This window comes from Salarias fasciatus, chromosome 5 (genome assembly GCF_902148845.1).
Source record: "Salarias fasciatus chromosome 5, fSalaFa1.1, whole genome shotgun sequence".
Classification (NCBI taxonomy): domain Eukaryota; kingdom Metazoa; phylum Chordata; class Actinopteri; order Blenniiformes; family Blenniidae; genus Salarias; species Salarias fasciatus.
The window spans coordinates 5,854,613-5,877,127 of record NC_043749.1 but is presented as its reverse complement, the minus strand read 5'-3'; the positions used below and the strand labels follow the sequence as shown (position 1 = coordinate 5,877,127).

Sequence of the window (22,515 nt, the reverse complement as noted above, 5' to 3'; positions counted from 1 at the left end):
GTCACCGGTCAACAGGGACACGAATAAATCCGAAACACCCACTCATGTTGACAGACGCTCCGTCACGTGACTACGCCGGAGTCGCGCATAGCATGCTGGGGAATGTAGCACCAAAACAAGACTCCTCTCATTCATTTCTTTTCAGTTTTTCTATTTATTGCATTGTTCTCCTTAAATAGCAGAAATCATGTCCAAACAACAAATGAAGAGGAAGCTCGGACGAATTGAGAACAGAGGGAAATACTAGTAAATTAGAAAAGTTTGTAGTCACATAAAATGAAGCACATTACAATAAATCACACTACATGAACCTGTAAACTGATTTACAAAAAAAGCTTTAAGAACGTATTTTTTTCGTTTTAAATCTGCCAATTTATCATAAACTTGTAAAATTATTTTTTGAGTCCTACATTTTAAGCCCATTCTGCTCTGTGCAAATATACGGTGTAGTTTGAACATTCAGACATTGCTTATGCAGAAACTTCTTTACTCAATATATTGTTTCTTTCAAATCACCCTGTTGCACTAAAATGTATTTGCTTATATACATTATATACAAACATGGACTGTCAAAATTGTTTACCACAAGACAGTACATGTCTTTTTTTTTTCCTTCTTCAACTTGTGCTTGCTTTGCAGAACCACCTTTAAGGTTCATTCCCTCGAAGCAATTTGGTCTATTGAGATGCAGGCCCCTTAACGTTAATCATACTAAAAACTGAATGTAAAATTTAAATGTAGTATTAGCAAATTATCTTAAATGATGCATTGTCGCAACAAAATGTAATATTTTACATGCGATGACAATTTTTGTCAAGCACTAAATAATCAATGTTTTATTTAATATTACATCCAGCATCAGTATTGATTGTTTGCTACTTAAAGTTTGACCTTTTAAAAGAAAAAAAAAGAGTCTTCACAGACTTGAGGGACCAATAGATTTCTTCAAAAATATCAACAAGCCTCATAAAACTAATAATAACTCCAAATCATAGGCCTCCTGTGTGTTATGTCAAGATAGAACTTCTGAAAAACACTATTTCTTACAAGTGCTTACAATTAAGTGTGCAATCATATAATGTGTGCTGAACTATCATCTCCATAAAAAACAGTTGGAACACATTTTCGGTACAGTTGTATTTCAATGAGTCGAAACTAAAATGAGAATTGTGCCTTCAGCAGGGATCAAACGCCACTGAGTGTAGTATGACACATAGACCTCATGGACTTTGTAGTATTCAGTTTAAGAAGATGCGGAGGAGGGCTGAAAATTCAGAATGGACAGAGTTGTAGCAGTGATGCTCTGTGAACCAAAGGAAGGGAAACAAATTCAGGAGACTCCAAAATAATAATCAAACTTGACAAAAACCCAGCTTGTTCCATCCTGGGAAAAAAAGTTTCGGATTTTCCACAAAGATATACTGATTATAACAGTGTTTCTAATGTAATTAACACAAGTGCCTTGGTCTGCTCCCCTTCAGCTCGTCTCAAAGAGAAATGTTTATAGTCCTCTTCTTCATTTTTTCATGGGCAGGATGTGTTGCGTTGTCTCTCCTGTCCATGCTTTATCCACCAGGATGTGGTAAATGTGGAGTTCTAAAAGATATCCAGTGTTTAAAAAAGTCAAAAATTGGAAATTACAGAGTCTTTCACAGGATTGGTACACAGGCCGCGATTCGGTCGCGTCCCGTTTTCTTTCCCCATCAGCTACGTAGCAAACTGCTGATAAAATGCCAGTTTGACTCTCTCGATGTGGTGGCACAGCTTGATGGCCGGTCCGAGCTTCAGGTCCATGCACTCCTGCACTGTCGGGAGGTTCAGCAGCAGCAGCGCTTGTCCATCGATCTCCTAAAAACCCACACAAAGTCTCTTTTAGAAATAACATCATAAACGTAACAGAGCGTTAATGGAGCTGCTGCAATAAAATACACTGAGCTCTCATTTTTAAATAGGCAGATCCTTTAAACCTACAAGAATTTCTTACCTGATCCATGAATATCCTTGCAAGAGGGGCGCAGTCTGTCGTCCTGATGAAGCGGACCACATCAGTGACGCTCCATTCCAGAGGGCTGGTGTCCAAACACAGCTTCTGAGGAGGCTCAGTCTTTGACGTCTGTAAACACGTACACGCAAAGTGTGAATTGGTGGCTGACAGAGAGACTGAAAGCTCATTTCACTTTCAGTTCTAACAGAGAGTTGGACATCAGATTAAAGATTTTCATAAAGGGGACATGAATGTTGTGTATTTCCTCTTTAATGGATTAAAAAAAAAATGTTGGTCACAGTGGAACAGCAGCTAAAGAGCCTGCTGTTAGTGGAATGAAGTGTTTAAACTGCTGTTTAACTCCAGGGTGAGCTTAGAAGGCACTAAAAGTTTGTATGATCAATTGTTTTAGGTGAAAATTACATTGAATATCTCACTAAAGTTAGTATCATCCGAAGAACCAAAAAAAACCTTCAAAGAGGTTCCACAGATGTGACAGTAACAATACAGTGAGCTTAACTTTACACTCCTTCATCAGACACAAGGATATACACTGGAAACTGTCTTTCAAGCGCTGAATTCACCCATTTAGTGCAAATCAGTCCTTGGAATTTGAGCATTATCCATCAGTTCCTAATCCCGCCATCTGTGACGTCTGAAAGTTGAGATGTGATAAAAATACACTCAATAATGAAACACCTGGTCAGCGTCCTTGAAGCCTTACTAAAGCATAATGATTATGTTTTAGCTTCAGTACCACGCTCCACTTTTTCCCTTCACAACAAACGACACAAAGCACAGCTGGCAGCATCTCAGGGGGACCTGCTACTGGCAGAAAGGAGACTGATTGACAGGCTGAATGCTGCAATTGAGGCATTATCACACTCGGTAGCATGAGCATGCTTTCGCCAGCTGCAGCAGGCTTCGAACCTGAATGAAACCTTAAATATGGACATGTGGATTGTTATTTTGTTCGCTGGCACAGTGGGTAAAGACGCCGAGGTCACTGTGGAAATATTTTGGGGATGTTAGTATGCCGACCGTCTGCCTCACCGGGGGTCGGAAGGTACACGCCACGCATATTTGTCTCACACCACAAAGGAATCCTGAGCTGAATGCTAGATTTACAAATACATCCTGGTGATTTTCAGAGTCACAGACGCTTCTGAAAGGCAGCTTACCATGAAAATGACTGAATCCATGCACAGCTTGCAGTCGTCTTACCTGTTATACCGAATTCATAAGTTGATATTTCTTAATTCTCACATTACATTCAGCTTAAATTTGAACTGAATTCTATCATCCACTTTCAATGCTTGAAGCCTCTGAGAAATTCTTGCTCCTGCAACAGGACCCATGGTCAAGTGTTCGTAGTTCTTCGTCGTGCTTGTCACCTTTGGAGAGGGCGGGTGGTTCTCGTCATCAGAGAAGGAGGGTGAGCGGGGTTTCCTGCGCCTGCGCGTGGGCCGCGGGGTCGCCGGCGGCGAGGGCGACGGCGTGGTGGGCTGAGACTTCTCCAACGACTGCTCAGAGTCGTCCTGCAGGTCGTCCGGGATCTCCGAGCCGGAGTCTTCGCTCAGAGAGTCGTCTTCATCTAAATCCTCCTCCTCTCCGCTGCCCTGCAGGGACAGCAGGGAGCCGGTGAACACACGCTTCAGGAAGCATGCGCTTGATGCAGAAAACGCGTGTCGGTCTGGTACCTGTGGAGATCCGGCCGGCGTGTTGTCCACAGAGGCCGACGAGCGTCTCTTCTTGTGGACGAAGAGCTGCTTCCTCCTCTTCCTCCGCCGCCCTCTCCTCTTCACCCCTCCCTCCAGGTTGGAGTGGCCCCCTGGCGGACGGCCGACACGTTTACTTTTCTTCTTCCCATAGTAATACGCTGGCGAACAGATAGTAATTATTCCATGCATTGGCGGCAACCAGTGGTACCACTGTCACCATATTAATGATTCAAAGTAATTTTATTTAAGCTTACCTTTAAATTTTATTATATTCTCTGTAGAAAAAACATCGAGAAATACATTGTTCAAGAGAGTCTGCCAATTTTGCGCACGGTCTGAAGCAGGGGTGGCAAACTCGAGAAGGTATGGCATGAATACTCCTAAACATTAACGTCTCTGAACTCTGTGTGAAAAGAGGTCAGGTTAATCCCAAATCTTTGGTGCATTTCCACTAATGCCTCCCGACACAAAAACGGTGCTTTAAAGGTGGACTGAAAGATCAGAGCTCTTCTCTCATGCAGTGTTTGTGTTCAGGCTGATGCTGGAAAAAGCCTCACACGTTTACAGGCAGCCGTCGGCATGCAAGTTATCAGAAAACTCAACGTAACAAATATGATTTTGACGAGCGATAAAGCTTTAACTGCTGCATCCGCCGTGTCTCCACCCACTTCTCGGGTTTCACCTGTACTGAGTAAATCTGAAACAGCAGGTTTTTTTTTTGTTTTGTTTTTTTTAAAGAAAGTGAAGATTTTTCTCTTGTACGTTCATTCTGTGGGCCCTCTTTTGGGCCTGTTGTGGCCCGCGAACCGTATGTTTGACACCCCTGTTCAAAAGTGAAAAAAAAAAAAAAAAAGAGAGACATGAAGGAAATGAGACTGTGTGACTGTTTATGAAACCTCTTCTCATTGAGATCCACAGGATATTTGCATTCAAAAACACTTTCTGACCACTTGTAATCATGAGCATAATAAATTGAAGGAACAGAGGAGTCTTTAAAAAAACAGGAAACCGAATAAGCTTTGTTTGAAAAACGTTGAGATTTCTAACTGGAATGTTTCGTCTCGGAGAGAGAGAGCAGCCGGCGCGGCTCTGTTCGGGCACTTACTGTATTTGGTCTTGGTGAGGACGGAGCAGTTCTCCGAGCAGCGCTCCAGGACCATGCGAGGTCCGAACAGGTTGGGGCAGCATTCTAACTTGATGCAGGTTTTTCTGCAGAAGTCTGCCACTCGGTCCGCTGTGCGAACTACCTCCACAGTGGCCCGATAACTCTTTCCCTTATACCTATTTGAAAGGAAGAAGCTTTGAGATCCATCATATGTGTGTGATATTTCATCTGATTTAAAAAAAAAAAAAAAAAAATGTCCACCTTACTCAATTAGACTTCTATTATGTTTACTGCACGCTCACAAGGTTGCTGCAAACAGCAAAGTCTCTCTTTTGTCAGAAGCTGAAACGCTTTTGGCTAAACCACGGCTTCAGTGAAGTATCAAAAAGCTTGCCGCGGTGTATTTTTAATCCGACACGTGTCGTGAAAAGGGCCAGCTGTGAACACTCGTGTTGTTCCTGCAGGTTTTCTAAAGAGCTGAGTATTTTTGAGCTGGAGATTAAACGGCGTTTCTGCTCACTTGGCTTTGAGTGTCTCTCCGTGGCCTTGCCAGCGGCTCTCCTGATCCAGCTGCAGCTCCCGCAGCACTCGGCTGGGCTTGTACGCCGAGTTTATCAGCAGGTTCAATACCTGGACGCGGGAGGAGAATGGAAACGCGGAGAGGTTATCTGGAGGTTGGATAATGACTTTCTTTTACATTCCTGAACGGTGCTATCTGTTGCGTCTTAACTTCAAAGATCACTTTGAGGTGAGAGTCTTTGCGGTGCAGCTAAACGTTGATTCAAGTATATTCGCTGGATTTACTGGCACTTGTGCGTTTCTGAATTGTGGGGTATTAGCTTAATGATAACCTTGGCTACTTCCAAAGGAGCCAGTAGTTGAATAAAAATGTGAGACTTGATTTCAGGACTGCAGCTTCCTCCCAAAGTAAAAAACAAAAAGTGCAGATATCAGGCTTTTTGGGCCACTTCCAGTCTGCACATGCTGCATTTCACACACGGTTAATAACCATCTGAATTCAGATTTGTTTTCCACATCAGCTCTGTAACGGGATTTGCACGCCATGTCTTTACTGTAACCATGAACAGACCAAGCAAATTCTGTCTCAACAGAGACTTCTCATGGATTTTCCCGTTTCCGGCCGCCCTCCGTCGTCTCACCTCTTTCAGGACGAGCACACAGTTTCCCGGGCCGATGAACTGGGGCAGCTCAGCAATGCGCCCCTTGTTGAGGTAAGGCCCAGAGAAACAGCGGTGGTTGAAGTAGATCTTGGGGCAGCAGTATTTCCCGTTCCCCTGTCCTGCACATGTTCACAGGATGAGATAAAATGAGAAGAAGAAGACGCCCACAGGGCTGCGGCGTGGAGCTGAGGATGCTAACCTGTCTCAGACTGGTTCGCCATTTGCTGCTTGACAGTGTCTGGTGACAAAGATTTGGGTGGATTTCTGCTGGAAAGTGACGAAAAAAACCATTGAAATCAATTAATTCAAACGAAGTGAACCAATCAACACTCCGCCGTCCGTCTCTCTGCACTCACTGTTTCTCTGGCTGCACCACAGCGACCTTCCTCTCCTTTTCAACTGCAAATCAAAGAGGAGAATGCAATGTGTGCCAGTCCCTGCTATTCACAGCATCTCATACAATTCAAAGTCAGAAATAAAGGTTGTTCTCTGCCTGTCGTTATCATAACGGCGTAGAGACTATCAGAGATCACAGAGGCGAATCCTGCCGTTTACCTGAGGGCTTAATGGGGTGGACGAGTGGGTAGCCGTTCGTCTCGCACCAGCTGACGGGGAAGATGTCCAGCGAGTCCACATGAACTATGACCTCTGGCATGGGCTGCTTCAGACCTGGGAAAATACACACACAAGTAAAAAAAAAAAAAAAAAAAAAAAAATCACTGTCTCTGGAATAGAAGGTGTCAATGAGCGCCAGACTGAGATGAAACAGCTGAAAATATCCTCACTCCATCTGCACCTCGCAGAAACATCACGAGATGACTGAGATTAGAATAAAAAGAACAGCTGAATTACAACTAATCAACATGACAGATCTAAGTGACTATAAAAAAAAAAACTACTCATCAAATTATTGCTGCTGTTTTAACTACAGATTTTGTTCTAAAACACTGTTATTCGTTTGTTTCCAAGTTTATATAAACTTATATTAATGAATCACACATTTTCATAACAGTAATTTTTTGTGCGATGAAATAATATTTTATTAATAAAGATTAATCACATCTTTCTGTATTTTTTTTAAAAACTCAGACTGATTTTGGTAGATGGATGAATCAATAAATGGACTTCCTTTCAAAATCCTGTATTTTTTTCGGTTTTTAACTAAAACAATTGCATGATGCTTGAGCGTAACAGTAGCAATAATCTTAGCGTCGGATTGGGCGTCTGTGGTTGTGGCTTCATGTTTAGCATTGAGGTGACAGCAAAGACCTGCTTTTATCCAACGGTAAAATAATTAACTTCATTGTCTTTATGGCACGTGATCGATTCCTTCATCTACAGTAAACACCTCGATGTGTTCCGTCTCACCTTCCAGGCTGAGCCAGATGTGCTGCCCTTTGACCCTGGTGACTGCTGCCACATGAATGTGCTCCGGCGACAGCGGGTTGACGGCCTCCAGTTTCATGGCCTCTTTGAAGCTGTGCTCGCTCTCCTCCTGCCGGGGAAACACAGAGCGCCGGTTCGCAGTGGAAGACGGTCATTTGTGGTGTGGAAAATTGCCCGTGATGAAAACTCGCTGCTGTGATGAAAGGGAGGCGAGCAGCAGCGGGTCTCATCACTGCTGTCCTGTCATTTCCCACATGTTGCCATCTATGACGGCCATGTCACTGTCAAAGTATTGAACTGCAAAATGTTTCAGACATAATCACTTAGTGATGAAAAAAAAAAACCCTAAACGATTCTCTCAGCGCTGCAGGAGAGAAACCTTCTGACAGGAAGCAGCGCTGGATTCAAGTCGAGATTCACAACATACAAGGATGAGAAACAAGTGGTCTCCTGGTGCTTCAACCTACCCACACATTCACTAATATTCATATCATCCATCCATCTTAATCTACACCATTATATCCAACTCAGAACATGCAAACTTCATACTGGAAGACACTTTAAATATATTAAAGCAAAAAACATATTGACATGACAATACTGTGATAGAAATTTTGAACAAATAATGTAATATAACAAATTCCAAAGTGGTTATTTCAAAGCTGGTTACTGTATTATTGAAGCTGCATCAAAAAAATCCTTTGAAAATAGAACAGATACAACCGATAATGTAATATCAGCTATAATACACAGAGCGGGCTCCATTTCTTAGGAATTAATTATTTTTTATGCAGATTTCGTAAGTAAAATATGTATAGCAGATGTCAAATTCATTTGTGTTCTCACTTTTAACTGAAAGTTAGTCGATGTATAAAATCTTTATTTAGAATATTGTTTTTGGTTTTTTCTTTTCAGATGTGTAAGTATGTTGAATGTTGACTTGTCGGCTCAACTGAACACATATTTATATTAAAACCGTGAAAACTGTCGAATTCATCCCTTAATTGAACGCGTATGTAAATAATTACACTGGTACTGGTATGGCTCTAATACACAACACAGAACATGAACCGACTGGAATGAGTTCAAGTATTTAAGCATTACTACAGTATTTACAAATAGTTTTTAAAGCTGCTCCAATACTATAATACATTTTATAGCATTGGTTTTATTACATTCAGAGTCGTTACAGAATTACTACACTGCAGATTGCTACATCGTCCATATTCAAATCATGAAATATTCTCGCTATATCACTGCTGATTTCAATAACAACTTATCCTAATCTTCGATTACTAAGAACTTAGGGTAAAAGCTAATAAAAGTCACTCTTAAACCCATTGAAGAAAATCCAGGTGCTGGTTGTTTTTTTGTGTGTTTTTGTCTGCCTTACCGTGGGAAAGCAGTGCTGGGGGGCCGCCTCGGCCTCGCACTGCTTCAGGTAGTCAGCCCAGTCGAAGTCCGGCCCCTGGTATCCTGCACAAGTAAAAAAACAACACCTCAGAAGTGACAGCAGCTCGAAAGGAGGCGGCAGCACGAACGCTTCAATCGCCGTGATCGGAGAGGCGGCGAACCTGGCGGCGGGCTGAGAGGGACGCCGTTCTTCAGGCTCCACTGAGCGGGGAAGATCCCCGGACTGTCTCTGTGACACAGGAAGGAGCGTCCGGCGCCCTCCGACTCCTCCATGCCGCACAGGTCGTCCATCGTCACCAGGAAGAACTGCTCGGAGTACACCTGAAGAGCGCACGGCGGCGCCGGCGGCGGAGGGGGGGGGGGGGGGGGGGGGTCATTCGGGGACACTCACACATCGCGGGACGACAGCTGCGCTGTTTGTCTGAGTCACTCTAAAGACTGCGCTAGGCTGATCATAAAAATAAAGGAGATCTGCCGGGAGGCCGTCTAAGCCATGTTCAAGCATGCGGGGCCACGACTCAACTCGGGAAAGATGGTCTGGCGCCGCCGAGTGAAAACACTAACGACTCAGAGAAACAAACACGGCAGCAGGGAGAAGGAGATTTGACTGTTACCTTGGCGACAGTGGCAGGCCTGATGGAGATGGGAGCAGCAGGGTCAACAGCCTCCAGTTTCATCCCTTCCTTGAAACAATGAGCAGCGACGGCAGGCTGATCCTGAGAGAAATATCACAAACACACACACACGCAAGCACACACACACACTCCACAGTCATTTCCAAATGCAGCACAGCTCCCATAAATATTTAAATTTTTAATTTAGGGTGAGACGTTTCAAAACTCTTCACTTCGTGTGCGTCTTTCAAAAAAAAAAAAAAAAAAAGCACCAAGGTGTGGAAAACAAACGGTGGCACTGCTGCCGGTACCTTGGTGAACTCTGCAGTGAGAGCTTCATCCTGAGGCAGGTCGCTGATCCGCCGTCTCACCTCCTCCCACTCCTCCTCAGAGCGCAGCGCCGACAAGTCTGACACCAACAAATTCACTCAAATCAGCCGCGGAACAAAAGCGCAAGAGACCGAGGGACTGCCTGGTTATCAGAATAACTAAACTTTGTGTTGAATGTGCTATAAAACAGAGTCTGGATGTCAGAGGCCCTTCTAAAAAAAAAAACGTTCCTGCAGCTTAATTAAATAAGTAATAATAAAAAAAAAAAAAAAATCAATGTGGCACTGAACAGGATTAGAAATACTAAATCCAAATCACATTATAAACAATACCATGTGCATAATCAATGAAGATGAACTGAAAAGACCTTTCAGAGACTCTCCGACTTTTTAGATTATTTACGCTGCTCGCTGCACTTTGGTAATAACTCTTAAAAGCACAACATTCCGGAAACATTTCCACAACAAACTCCTGGTATTTAATATCAATAAGGCATTAGCAGCAGAAGGCAGATCAGCTGTGTCAGGAGAGCAACAGCCTCCAGTGCTTCTTACGTCGAGCATATTAACAAACTTTACTCGTTTGAGGAGCGCCAGCAGATTGTGGCTCTGAAAACAATGAGCTATCTAATCCTGCACGGAAAACTAATTTCAAGGTCTGCTGGGACGCCTTGACATTTTCAATACCAGGACGCATTTTTTTTTTTTTTTTTCCTTTTTGGGAAAACCCATATAATGTGAGCAAAAGACATTGTTCTGATGATGACGATGAGTAATAAAAGACAGTGTTTGTGCAGCGTCTCGATGCAATGGACACACTTTAATAGACAGGAATGATTTATGTTTCTAACTATATAAACTACTCTTCAAGCCTGCTTGAGCAGTAAAGCCAGACATCCAGAAATCAATGTTTCTCTCTCTCTCCTTCTTGCTAAATATAAATCCCGACCCGTGTGAGCGCGGCTGACCTGAAGGAGGCCTGAGGGTGCAGCCGTGCTCCTTGGCCCAGCCGGGTGGGTGGATCCGTGGGTGGAGATAAAAGAGCCAGAGGGTTGCGGGCGTGTCTGGGAGGCCCTCGGTGCCGACCAGGCGCAGCTTCAGCCTCCCTCCGACGTTCTCCTCCACCTCGGCGGCCCAGGCCAGCGCCGGGTCGCCCCCGTCCTGCAGCTCCACGTAGCAGCCGGCGCTCAGCAGCTCCACCGGGTCCCGGCCACGCTGCGGCTGGGGGGGTGCAGAGTGGGGGGGGGGAATGTGAGTAACGGCGAACACACACACACACATGCTTACACCAACGAGCGCACGCCTAGGCACGGAGAGGAATTCGTACGGGAGAGAGTGCGCTGCATGACTAAGTGGCAGAACTGAAGTGCTGCGACTGAAAGCGAACTAATGGCTCTGAAGAATTTCACAGGCACTTCCCAGAGCAAATCTGTTTTCAGCCACACAGCCTTGGTGCTGTAAACAAAAGCCACCAGCCCGCTATCTGTAGACCTGAGACTTCTTGGAGGACGCACATGCCAGACGTTATGATAGATTTTAAAAAAGTGTACTCGGTTCCAATTGACATTTAGTTCGAGAAAAAATTAATTTTTAAGTTTTTTTTTCATTCCCTTTTTCAAATATGCTTTATAAACAAGCATCACCCCACATTGCAATCATTAACCAAACTGTTTCATTCATTCATGTGTTCACCGTTAAACTGCAAACTCAATGTAACCAGGAGGTATGGAAGCCGTCGCGGCTGGCAGGCTCAGAGTCGTGTTTGGTAACCCCGAAGACGGACAGCTGCTCCATTCTTACCAGTTCCAGCAGGTTGGCAGGCGCGCTGCACTCCTCAGCCAAAGCCTTCTCCAGCAGAGCTTCCCAGTCCTGATGCTTCTCACGCACACCTGAGGTGGAGGATTCACACCAACCGATCAAAGTTCATTCACCAAACAGACACGCCGCACAGCTTCAGCTTGAGAAGACGACTCGGTAAAAACTAAATGAAAGCCAGGAATAATCAATCAGTCGTCAATTCTGAGATCAGTCGGTTTTCACCCAAAACCAAAGAATATCAGAAATTCATCAGATAACACCACGTATCTCGCACGAGAATAAATAAAGGCGATCAAATTTATTTCAGTCATTTTCTTCCTCATCTTTTACAAAGTTAACACAACTGAGACAATGAAAGACTTTAAGATCAATATGAGAGAGCTCTGTTAGGAAAACCTTATCAAACACACAAAAGATTTCCTGGATGAAAGAGCCGAACCGCTGGAAACAGAGCGGGTCATCTGAAGCAAATTAGCACCATATATTCTGCTCTTGTCCATTTTTACTTATTCTAGTCTAGAAAGTGACTCATAAAATGATACAAAGAACATTATGCGGACATTCTGTCTACACACAGGTTGAAACAGTCACTTCTTCCACAAAATATGCATTTAAATTTGTGCTGGTGTGACAGAAAACTTCCACCGGCAAACAATAAGATAAATTTATTTGATATTTTCAAGATAATAATTAACTGAATAACACAAGAACAATTACATTTCAAAAACTGAACTAAATAAAACAGAAGAAAAGAGTAAAACAGCTTTAGCTTTGAGGGTGTAGGGAAGTCAGGAGGAGGTGGAGTCAAGAGGATGAACTCCATCACTGCTGGGATGTTGATGTGAGCATTTTAAACTTGGAAAACACGTCAGGAATATAACCTCCGATCCAGTGTTTTGCTGGATTCTGTTTCCCACGCATATTCCCTGGATAGCACACCACCTTCACTCAGTTCAGGGCCCACCAGTGGGCCGCGGACCACAGTTTGGGACTCACTGGGTTAACGTATTCCCTCGCCGTGTGATCCTTGTTTGACGCACTCATGCTACAACTTATCCTGAGATCTGCGTAGGTGGTGGAGAAGAGTCCTGCACTGTTCATAGATAATGAATTCCTGATGTGTTATATGTGCATTCGCTGTAACTCCCTGAAAATCTCATCATAAGATAGAAAAATGAAGCGGCTCACCTGCGGGCAGCTGTAGCAGCACCGAGGAATTAATTACTGAGTTCAAGAGTAACTCCGGAGCTGGGCTCCACCATTGTATTACATTTTAATAACAACTGACCCCCCCTCCTCCCCCCAGCTGGTGCCTCACCCTCAGGGGGCCTCATGCTCTTGCCGTGCTGCCTGCTCCAGCCCAGAGGGTGGAGGTCCGCCGTCATGGTGTCGCACCAGAAATCGGCGCGGCGGTCGTCCTGGTAGCCCTCGTAGCGCAGCAGCAGCAGCTGGCCGCACGTGGTGATGATGTTGGCCACCCAGTACGGGTTGTCGGGCTCCGAGCGGACGCACACCTCCAGCTTCATGCCTGGGGTGAGTCCGGTCTGCAGGCCCTGGTCCACCTGAGGCGGGGCCACAAAACCAGGAGTCAGAGAAAAGCAGCTTGATTTTAACGTGTGACAAAAACCAACCAGCAAGAGAACATGAGAGGAAAGGCATTAAGTTCTGTTTTAAAAGCGACAGAGTTAATGACCTGATGTGGATCAAGCTTTTCACAGGTTAGTTAAGATTTTAACTTAATACATGTTAGATTTAAGTAATGTCAATTTTGGGCTAAGATGATTTCTCTCAGTTTGTTTTTATTGTTATTAATCCCATCTCTGTGTTTGTGATTCAACTTGCTATTTTAATTATTGGACTGAGGAGAGGCTGGTGTTAAATGACAATGTTTCAAGTGAAAATGCCTCGTTTTAGCAGTTTTCTTTGAGAAACGTTTTGTGTTTAGAAGAATCGCTGAAAATGACGTAGTTTTCATTCAAAGCCACTAGTGGGTACTGTTGGTCTTTTGTAATAAAACCGCACACACTTGCACAGACAAACATTAGCAATGGGAGCACAGAAACATTCATACGATCAAATGATGACGTTAGATTGTTATTACGGAAGACTCAGCTATAAAACTTCCAGCTTCCAGTCGTATATGGACTGGGAGTAAAACAGACCCTCAAAATGCCTCCAAAGTTTAGGCTTTTCACACGTAAACATGTATACAGGTCCAAATGTTGGTTTTACGTACAGAAATTAATCAATTAAACTTACTCAATTTATTTCACACAAATGTATCATTTCCAAATTGAAATCAAACTTTAACTAGAAGACACAGAGGTTTAATCATGTCACAGTCAGCACCCACATGTTTGAAGCAGTGGTGGGGCACAGACACGGCGCCGGTCTCCTCCAGGTAATCATCCCAGTTAAAGTCCGGAACATCCTGAGCAGAGTCTGCATCTGGAACACACACGCAACGGTTTTTGTGTCCCAACCTGCCAGGCCAATGTTTTTTATCTCAATCGGTTCACACACGGCCGTCCTTACCAGACTCCAGCGTCTCCTGACTCATGCTGGTGCCCCCTCAAGGCCAAGACCAGGAGCTCCGAGAGGGAACGGAGGGAGAGGCTGATTCCCAGGCCGAGTCCAAAACTGGAGCAACAGAGAAAAGAAACGCAGAAACATAATCGACCACAGTCCTCTCAGCTTGAACAAATCTGAATCTGAAGATTTAAGCATTTATAAGGTGAAAGAAGCGACACTGCAGCCTGAATCAGCTGAACCGTATCGACGTTAAGTCCCGCTGAGAACCACAAACGGCGATTAAGGCTTGTTCTATGTTGATATATCGAGATCACAGCATGGCTTACATCTATCAGCAAACAGCTTCGCGGGATTCGCAGCGCCGAACGGGAGGCAGAGCAACCTGCACCTCTGGGTCAAGCTGCAGCAGCAAGACAAACACCACTCTAAGCCTTCATTTGCAAACTGAGCTTCAAGGTCCCAAACAAATACATCTGCCTCTGCTTAAACCCCTCAGTCCTTCAAAAAAAAAACCTCCTCTGAAAAACATACACTCAGTGGTGCATGCACAGAACGACATCCAGCGTCACGTTTCCTGGAGAAACTTGTTGAATCTCATCTTTTCAGGATCGTCTTCCAGCCCCGCCGTGGAGATCCCAGCAGCCCCTCGATGTGAATGCGGACTCGCACGTCAAGCTCTGACACGAGAAACTGACCCGCAGCATTGTGAAAAGCAGATGAAATAAGTTAATGCAGCCAGAGAAGTGGCACCAATAAGAAGGTGGGGGGGCGCGGGGCGTGACCACGGCGGTGTATGGGATGCCCGGGACAGGCGCTCAGTCACGCCGCGGCTCCATTCAGCCGCCCTGTCAGCTCCGTCTTTGTCACATCTGACATCTCTATTAAAACCGGGGCCGCCGTCAGAAGCCACCCCCTCCTGACCGCCGGGCTGCCACGGCGACCCCCGTGCTCCGATAGGGATCAGCGCCGCCTTTCACCCGCGACCCCGCTCCCAGACTCCCTCTGTCTTCCCCCTCCTTCTGACAGACCGACACACACACACACACACACCAGAGGGCCTCATTGTCCCGGGGGTCACCCTCCTGACACCAGCAGGGGGAAAAAAAGAAGAAGAAGAAAAACAGTGCAGGACGGAGAGAGGCAGGAATACAGCCTGGAGTGAGGACGCACGGTTCTCCACGTCTGCTGATGTTAAACCGACGTTTGTCCAATTTATGTTTCTATGATATGAATAAATGTATAAAGAAAGATCTACTGGGGTCAAACTCATTGGAGATCAGGGGTCACACATATGACAATGCAATCCAATGCAATGTCAACTTTACTGGAGTAATAAAACAGAAGCGCTGCAACCTATCAGCACCAACTTCCATGTTTTATCGTTTTATTCCTACATAAAAAAAAATAAAAATCAGTGCAAACTGAAATGCCGCAATGCCACTCCAGTGCATCTCTTCAGATTAATGTTGGTAAAATCAAGTCGACCAATATTTCTGCAAATCTTGACAAAGTCAACATGATGACAGGATAGAAACGAGGATTTCACTGCTCCGTCACAGTTTTGGGTCTAAAGGTTACATTACGACTGTTTGGTCTTATAGAAACACAAAGAGTCTCTAGTGGAGACATTAGGAACAGCATTTATTCAGGTTTTTCCACTCACTTTTTTGGAACCCCTGTATTTCTCTTCTCCGGACATAGTTTTCATGCATGTGGTGTCATTCCCACTGTACACTTCTCTTTATTTTAACCTCCATCCGCTTCATGGTGTAGAATACAAATCGGTTATCCACTTGTGTGTCAATATACGTTCAGAAATTCAGCAGGCATGGTAAATATTGTACGGGAGCATGTCAGGCCTAATTTACCTTGTCCACATGCATAAAACATCGGGCACTTAATCATGCGTGTGGCACTATGTGCTCATATGCACTGAATCAGCTTGATTGAATGATTCATGGTTCCAGGTGCTGCTGACAACTTCTGTGGATCGGTAATGACCTGCCAATCAATTCACGGGATAATGGAATGAAATGTTCTGGAATGCCTTTCCAAATGACTGTATTTACATACATGTATGCTGCTGTTACAGCAGTGTTTAGTTATTTCAACTGAGGCTCTGTGCAGTTTAAAAAAAAGAAAAAAGTACACGTCACTGGACTGAATCGCGCTGCCGGCTGATATTTTCCCACCTGCTGCAAGTTCGACACCAGCGTTCCACGTCCGCGTCTCCAGTTTTCTTATTATGTGACTGAAAACAGTCATTTTCAAACCAAATGATACAGCATCCGTGCTGGAAGGGAGTTTCAAACTCTCAGCTTGACTCTGAACTGCCTTGCTTGGCTGCGCGAGGCGCAGCTCTCTGCGGTGCAGAAGCGGCAGCGATCGCACAGGCAGACAGGAAGAAACGCAACTTCCCCTGTTCCGCACACAGCCGGCGCTCTGTGTGGACGGCGGCAAGCAGCAGGCTGCCGGAATACGTCCGCACCGCCCCGAGATTTTGACTGAATCTGAAAGACAGAGGACCAAACATTGCACAACACCCACACCGATACACACACACTGTGTGAAACACACAAGTGAACACCCAGAGATCTACCCTGCATCCTCATTACAAGCACTTACCAAATGATATTCTCATCTGCACTTTGTATTTCTCCAAGACGGCCTTTCTGAACCTTTCATATTCCCGGGTGAGGAGGAAAAAAAAAAATACACAATGGCCCCGGTGCCGGTTTTGTTGAAAACAAAAACAAAGTCAGCTTTCAATAAAAGGAAACCAGACGCTGAACATTTCCCCCCAAACGCCGTTTAATGGCATCTGCTGATCACCGGAGGACGACTTCACATTATGAGCAGTAATGTAGCAGAAAATAAGGTGGAAAATTAGCGATCCTGTTTCTCTCCACACAAAAACATAAAAATAACAAGAAACTTAATTGCGTTTCCTGAGTGTCTGCAGCCTCCTGACATGAGGCGCGTTATGAATTTGCCGCTGTAGAGTTATTAAATCATGCAGGTCGCTCTGTCTTCCCACAGTCAAACAGGAGAAATCACTGGAGTTGTGTTTGGAGAATTTGAATATTGGGGGTTTTCTGTTTACACAAATCTTTACAAGTAAATGTGCCAAAAAAAAAACTAAAAATTAATGAACAAAAGAATGCAACAAGTGAATACAAGGGTGTCAACCACAGTCTAGGATTACTCATTACTGGAGAAATTATTGATTATTTTCTCAATTCTTAATCTAACTTTCTCTTCTATGCAGCTTTTTCCTGCTCAGGGTCAAACGGGGTTACAGCTGGTGTCAGCTGACTATAGGCAGAGGCAGAGCAGGTTATCAGGGGTTTCTCTGTGAACAAGAATCCTTCTATGAAGAGCAGCTACTGCATTTTTCCAATATGACGTCCTCTGACACTAAAGCGAATTTTAATGATTTCTTTGTTACCACCAACTCTGGTGAAAAAAGTAGATATTATTAACTGAACAGATCATTGTTTTAACCCTACAGCATAGAATAGACAATACGTTAATAATTAATATCAATATTTAATTAGATAGATAAAATATTATGTACAAGGCTTAACGGAACTATGGAATGGACAGAAAAACACCCCGAAACATTATTTCTAGGAATATATACCCTCATTTGGGAGTGTGTTTTATTTAGTGTACATTATAATATGTAACTCTGAACGATCAAATATTCTATATGAGATAATAGAGACTCATAAAATTATATAAATAATATTACGTGGAAATCCCATCTCTATGCGAGCTGAGACGAGGACAAGATATCTGGTTAAAACTGTGCTGATGTGAGGAAAAAACTATCAACAGCCAATTTTAATAGAAGTACCCCCAAGGTGGATTGATATAATTTATATTTCCAAGATAACAATTGAATGTGTCTAAAAAGCACTGAAAAAAATTACTTTTCAAAATTAAAAAGACTAGAATAAAGAGAATAGAGTAAAAAGACTTAATGTTCAGTTTTCCCCAGAAACTACAAAAACAGAAGCGTTTTGAGTGCAGGCATGTTGGAAGGAGGTGGAGCTTACAGGAGCTTTTCTGTTTTTTCACTGGCGACCCTGTCCCCACCGATACATTGTGCTTTAAATCAGGAGCATCAAACTCATTGTAGGTCTGAGGCCACACACCGCTCAGTTTGATCAAACCTTTAAATTCAAACTCTGATATTTTTCTGTGCAGCGGCATGAAGTACATGTGATGAAAATGTGTATATTTTCAAAAAAAATACTAAAATCTCATATTAAGGCACATTTCATCCAGTGCAAACTATAGTGAAATGTTCACAAAATAAAACTTTCCCTATAGCTGTTGAAATATGCATGTTTTTACAAACCGAACCTGACGGAATGTCTTTGAGGCGAGTTTTCCAGCTACGAGGTGGAAGCATCAACGACATCTCAGCTCAGGTCTCAGTGCTGTGTTGTGACCGTTATCCCTAACAAATTAGTTTAAAATCAATATATAATCTGAATCTTTTTATGATTTGCTTGGTGGTTTGGCAGGCAGGATTGGAGCCTCTTACGGGCAGGTTTTGGCCCAAGAACCTTATGTTTGACACCCTGACTGAAAGTCCATTTGACAGGACCACTGAGGAATCAAAATAAGTTTAGGGCTGCTTTTTAACTCCCAGGTAATAAATGAGTTGGCATGAATTGGAGAGCAGCCGGAGGAGTTCCTCCTGCAGCGGGAGACGGATTAATATCTGGAGCAAACACCTTCCAGAAGCCAGAGAAGTGACCTGAAATCCCCCCTCTCCTTCAATATGGACACCATGGCTGCACAAAGGGGGGACGCTCAGAGCCAGAAGGGAATAAAGCAGCAGTCTGCACAGCTGCGTTCAACCTGCTGCAAGTTCACATCACACACAGGACACAGGGATGACACACGCGCGCGCGCGCGCGCACACACACACACACACACACACACACACACACACACACACACACACACACACACACACACACACACACACACACACACACACACACACACACATACACAGACAGTGGAGGATTTCTCCTTCCATTCAGTTATACATAGCGCATAGCGGCACGTCAGGCGGACTCGCGCTGCCAGCGGATCACTCAAGTTGCACAATGGGGAAGTTAAGCGCCTCGAGAATAATATGTTGCATTCAATGAACGTGGAAAATAATAACACCCGAAGTTTTGTTTGTTTGTTTTTTTCTTTTACATTCCACAGGATGTAATTAGTTTAAATGGAGTATTTTGGATTCATTGCTGCACAGAGGTAGAAAAAAAAACGGATGAGGTCGAGCAACCTTTATTATATAAGACCCTGGTATTAAAAATACGGAGTTCTCCAGGAAGCTGTACGATGGCAGACGTTTCTTTAGGTGGAAAGAGCTTTTAGATGTGCGGATAAACCGCAGCGTTCCGGGCCGTGAACGGCTCTGCAGGCAGACTAACAGCGCCCACGGTCCAACTTTCACACTGAGCGAGAAACACAACACACACTCACTCACGCACACACACGCCGAGGAAATCACGCAAATCATGTATGGAAATTTGAAAATAAAAAACATACATATATGAAAAACAGGGTGAGCCCCACGCGCGGACCCCGTGGACACATGGAGGAGAGAAAGCGTCCGAGTCAAGTTACTGGCCGTCAGTGGCTTGAGCAATAAGAGCAGGCTGCCGAGCAATAAGGGCGCTGAGACACTCGACCGAAGCGGACTCGTCTTTTTGAGAGACGGGAAAAAAGACGGCGGCGCCGCCACCGCGCGGAACACCGCCGGCAATCGCTGACAAACAACACAGAGCACGTGAATATTTAGTCGCAAAATTCGCCGCTTACCGCTAAGTAGTTTTTCCAAGTGGGTTTTTTAGATGCCGTTCCTCTCCGCCTGCTCGCTTCGCAGCAACGTGAAAGCAGCGTGGACGACACGCGCGGCCCCCGGCCCGACCCTTCAAAATAAGACGCGGCCTAACGGCTCGAGCCGGAGACGGAGCGGAACAAGTCGAGGCTGCCGTGCGCCGCCATCTTGGAAGAGGACCCGCGTCGCCCTGATGGAGGAAATAAAGTTTTTGGCACCGTTAGAATGATCATGACTCACTTAACTTTAACAGAACAATTTTTTTTTCTACTGGGGACTCGTCACAGATGTACCCCGGACAGTGTAAAGAGTGTTTCTATACTTTTATTGATTCCATTATTGAATATTCGTAGGGACAGACGGACAAATTTGCTACTACGGGTGACTGGTAACTATAAACTACCAGGTCCCAGCACAATATGGCCTGGGAGTCATTACACTGGAGGTTTCCATTTATATTATTGTCCATCTGCACACATGAAGAATCGTTTATCATGGTTCTGGCGCACTAGCACAGTAGTACCATTTCAGAAAAGTTGTGTTTTCCCATGGAAATACCCAAAGATAGAGTGAGAGTGTTTTTAAAAAAACATACAGTTGCATTTTCAAGTGGATTCAAGTTCTCCGAGGCTCCACTATCAATTAAACAGACACACAAATTGCAAAGAAATCTTTTGGTTTTCACTTGGAAACGTTGTGAAATTGGTCTTACATATCTCTGCAAGTGATGAACTCTCAAACCTCTGACCCTTGTGTTTGATAAACTACAGTTCCCAAATGAACTACCCCAGAGTTTAAGAGAGAAAAACATTTTTTTCAAGGGTTTGAGCTCCAAAAACATATTTGTCTTGTGACAAAGAAAAGATTGTTTGTGTGAATGAAAAAAAAATTCAATCAACTTAATCAACCATCTACCACCGAAATATATTATCAGAATATCACACTGAGAATATCTGTGCACATGCAAACTTCACATCGCATAAAGTAAATTAACTTTGATTAGTCTAACTCGTCACATTTGAGAATTTGTTTTGGATTCAGTGAGATATGAATCATTTTAACTGTGAGCCCACTTCCTCAGAACAGAGTGGAGACTCATCCAATATGGCGGCGGCAGCGGTCAGAAAGGCTTTTCCTGTGGAGGGTGTAATCCAGATACTTCCGCTGTGGCGCTTCTGTAATCTCGCTGCTTTGACGCACTTCTCGTTCACGACCTCATTCCAATATGGCACAAATGGCCACTGCGCATGTTCTGCCGCCTATATGCCTCTGAGCCTGGCTACATCACGCCGACTTCCATCTTCACACACTCACAATAAAATATCACACAAACCCGGAGTCAAGACAAAAATGTGTAAAAGACACAAAAGCGCAGGAAACCCGGCGGAGTGTTTCCATTCATGTAGACAAACAGGGCGGGTCTGATCGCTCGTTCGGAGGCTTTTTATCCCCAGCGGAATCAACACTTACTTCATGCTTCAGCTGCAATTAATTGCACATTTATTCGACCCACTTTCGACAAGTGGAGTGTTTTCATTTGCGCGAAAAAGCAATTGGTTCTCTGATGAAGTAGCCTGCACATTCTGTTATTGAAGATGACCTCGAGTTGCTTTATTCCCCCCCTCAGTGTCACATTTGTTAAGTAAACAAAAATACCCACACAATGCGCCACGAGAGGCTGATTGATCCGGTACTTTTAAATAAATGACAACAACGCCCCATCATGAGGACTGGATGGATGATCCTGTGTGTCATTGCTGCTGCTGCACTTCTGCTGCACAAGGATGTCAAGTCGGGTTTTTCTTTTTTTCTTTCCTTTCTCTTTTTTTTTTTTTTTTTTTTTTTTTTGGAGGAGAGGGCGGGAGAAACTGCTGGAAATATGCGTTGACACAGTGAGTGCAGTGCTCAAAGTCCATCTGATTTGCTTTGCAAACGAAGAATAAGTGCATGTCTGGTTTGGAAAAGCCTCTGTGGGAACCTGCAGAGCCCTGCCGAATTGTCTCAAACACATTTTGTTGCTCACTTGGACCACAGAAAAGGCTGCTGCTGCCTCAGATAATCCCCCACAATAGACCAAGCCTCTTTTTTTTCCGGATTCATATTATAACAAAAGAAAAAAGGAGCGCTATACACGTTTTTGCACGCGTTCATGCGGAAACAAAGCAATAAATGTTGGATCCACAGAAAGCGATCGGATCTTGTATGAGCAGTGGAAACAATCGTAGAGCCGAGAATAATAATAATATCAAAAAGATCATGCGCTTATTTTTAACGCGTCTTCAGACGTCATTCTCTAAACAGATTCCGATTAAAAATGCTTTGATTAATAGACGCATTATTAAAGCACGCATGTGCTGCGTGTTTTATTTCTATTTTATTTGCTCGTGTCACAGAATTTTCCAACTGTGCTGAGTCTTTCTCCCAAAAAAAAAAAATGGCCTGCAACTTTAATGCTGCACTGATCTCCAGTGTGTGTGCATAAAGGTTCACCAACAGTAAAAACTGTGTTTTGTTTGATTTTTTTATTTTTATTTTTTATTTTTTTGCTGATGTTTGGGGT

At 44.0% G+C, this 22,515-nt stretch overlaps 1 protein-coding gene across 4 annotated transcripts; it reads right to left on the bottom strand.

Annotated features, from left to right (window-relative positions):
* Window positions 1-473: 473 nt before the first annotated feature.
* On the bottom strand, window positions 474-20,011 carry sfmbt1 (Scm like with four mbt domains 1). 4 transcript variants are annotated; one of them, XM_030091502.1, is made up of 22 exons: window positions 19,937-20,011; window positions 14,087-14,191; window positions 13,905-13,999; window positions 12,870-13,113; window positions 11,534-11,622; window positions 10,702-10,954; window positions 9,716-9,813; window positions 9,405-9,506; window positions 8,952-9,111; window positions 8,771-8,853; window positions 7,360-7,486; window positions 6,547-6,660; window positions 6,348-6,390; window positions 6,191-6,258; window positions 5,971-6,110; window positions 5,331-5,440; window positions 4,811-4,986; window positions 3,960-3,980; window positions 3,685-3,863; window positions 3,379-3,603; window positions 1,985-2,113; window positions 474-1,848 (listed from the first exon to the last, which is right to left on the bottom strand). In XM_030091502.1, exons 2-22 carry the CDS (start codon window positions 14,109-14,111, stop codon window positions 1,708-1,710), a joined length of 2,622 nt encoding a protein of 873 aa, XP_029947362.1. In that variant the 5' UTR covers window positions 14,112-14,191; window positions 19,937-20,011; the 3' UTR covers window positions 474-1,707. The 4 variants fall into 4 exon arrangements, with proteins under 4 accessions (XP_029947362.1, XP_029947363.1, XP_029947364.1 ...); XM_030091503.1 differs by having other exon boundaries at window positions 6,191-6,255; XM_030091504.1 differs by lacking the exon at window positions 3,960-3,980.
* Window positions 20,012-22,515: the final 2,504 nt, after the last annotated feature.

Coding starts and splice junctions, on each gene's coding strand:
- sfmbt1 (XM_030091502.1), bottom strand. CDS start 14,111: ATGAGTCAGGAGACGCTGGAGTCTG. Junction 7,487..8,770: donor CCCAGCACTGCTTTCCCACG/GTAAGGCAGACA, acceptor TTTCCCCGGCAG/GAGGAGAGCGAGCACAGCTT. Junction 3,604..3,684: donor CGCCGGCCGGATCTCCACAG/GTACCAGACCGA, acceptor CTGTCCCTGCAG/GGCAGCGGAGAGGAGGAGGA.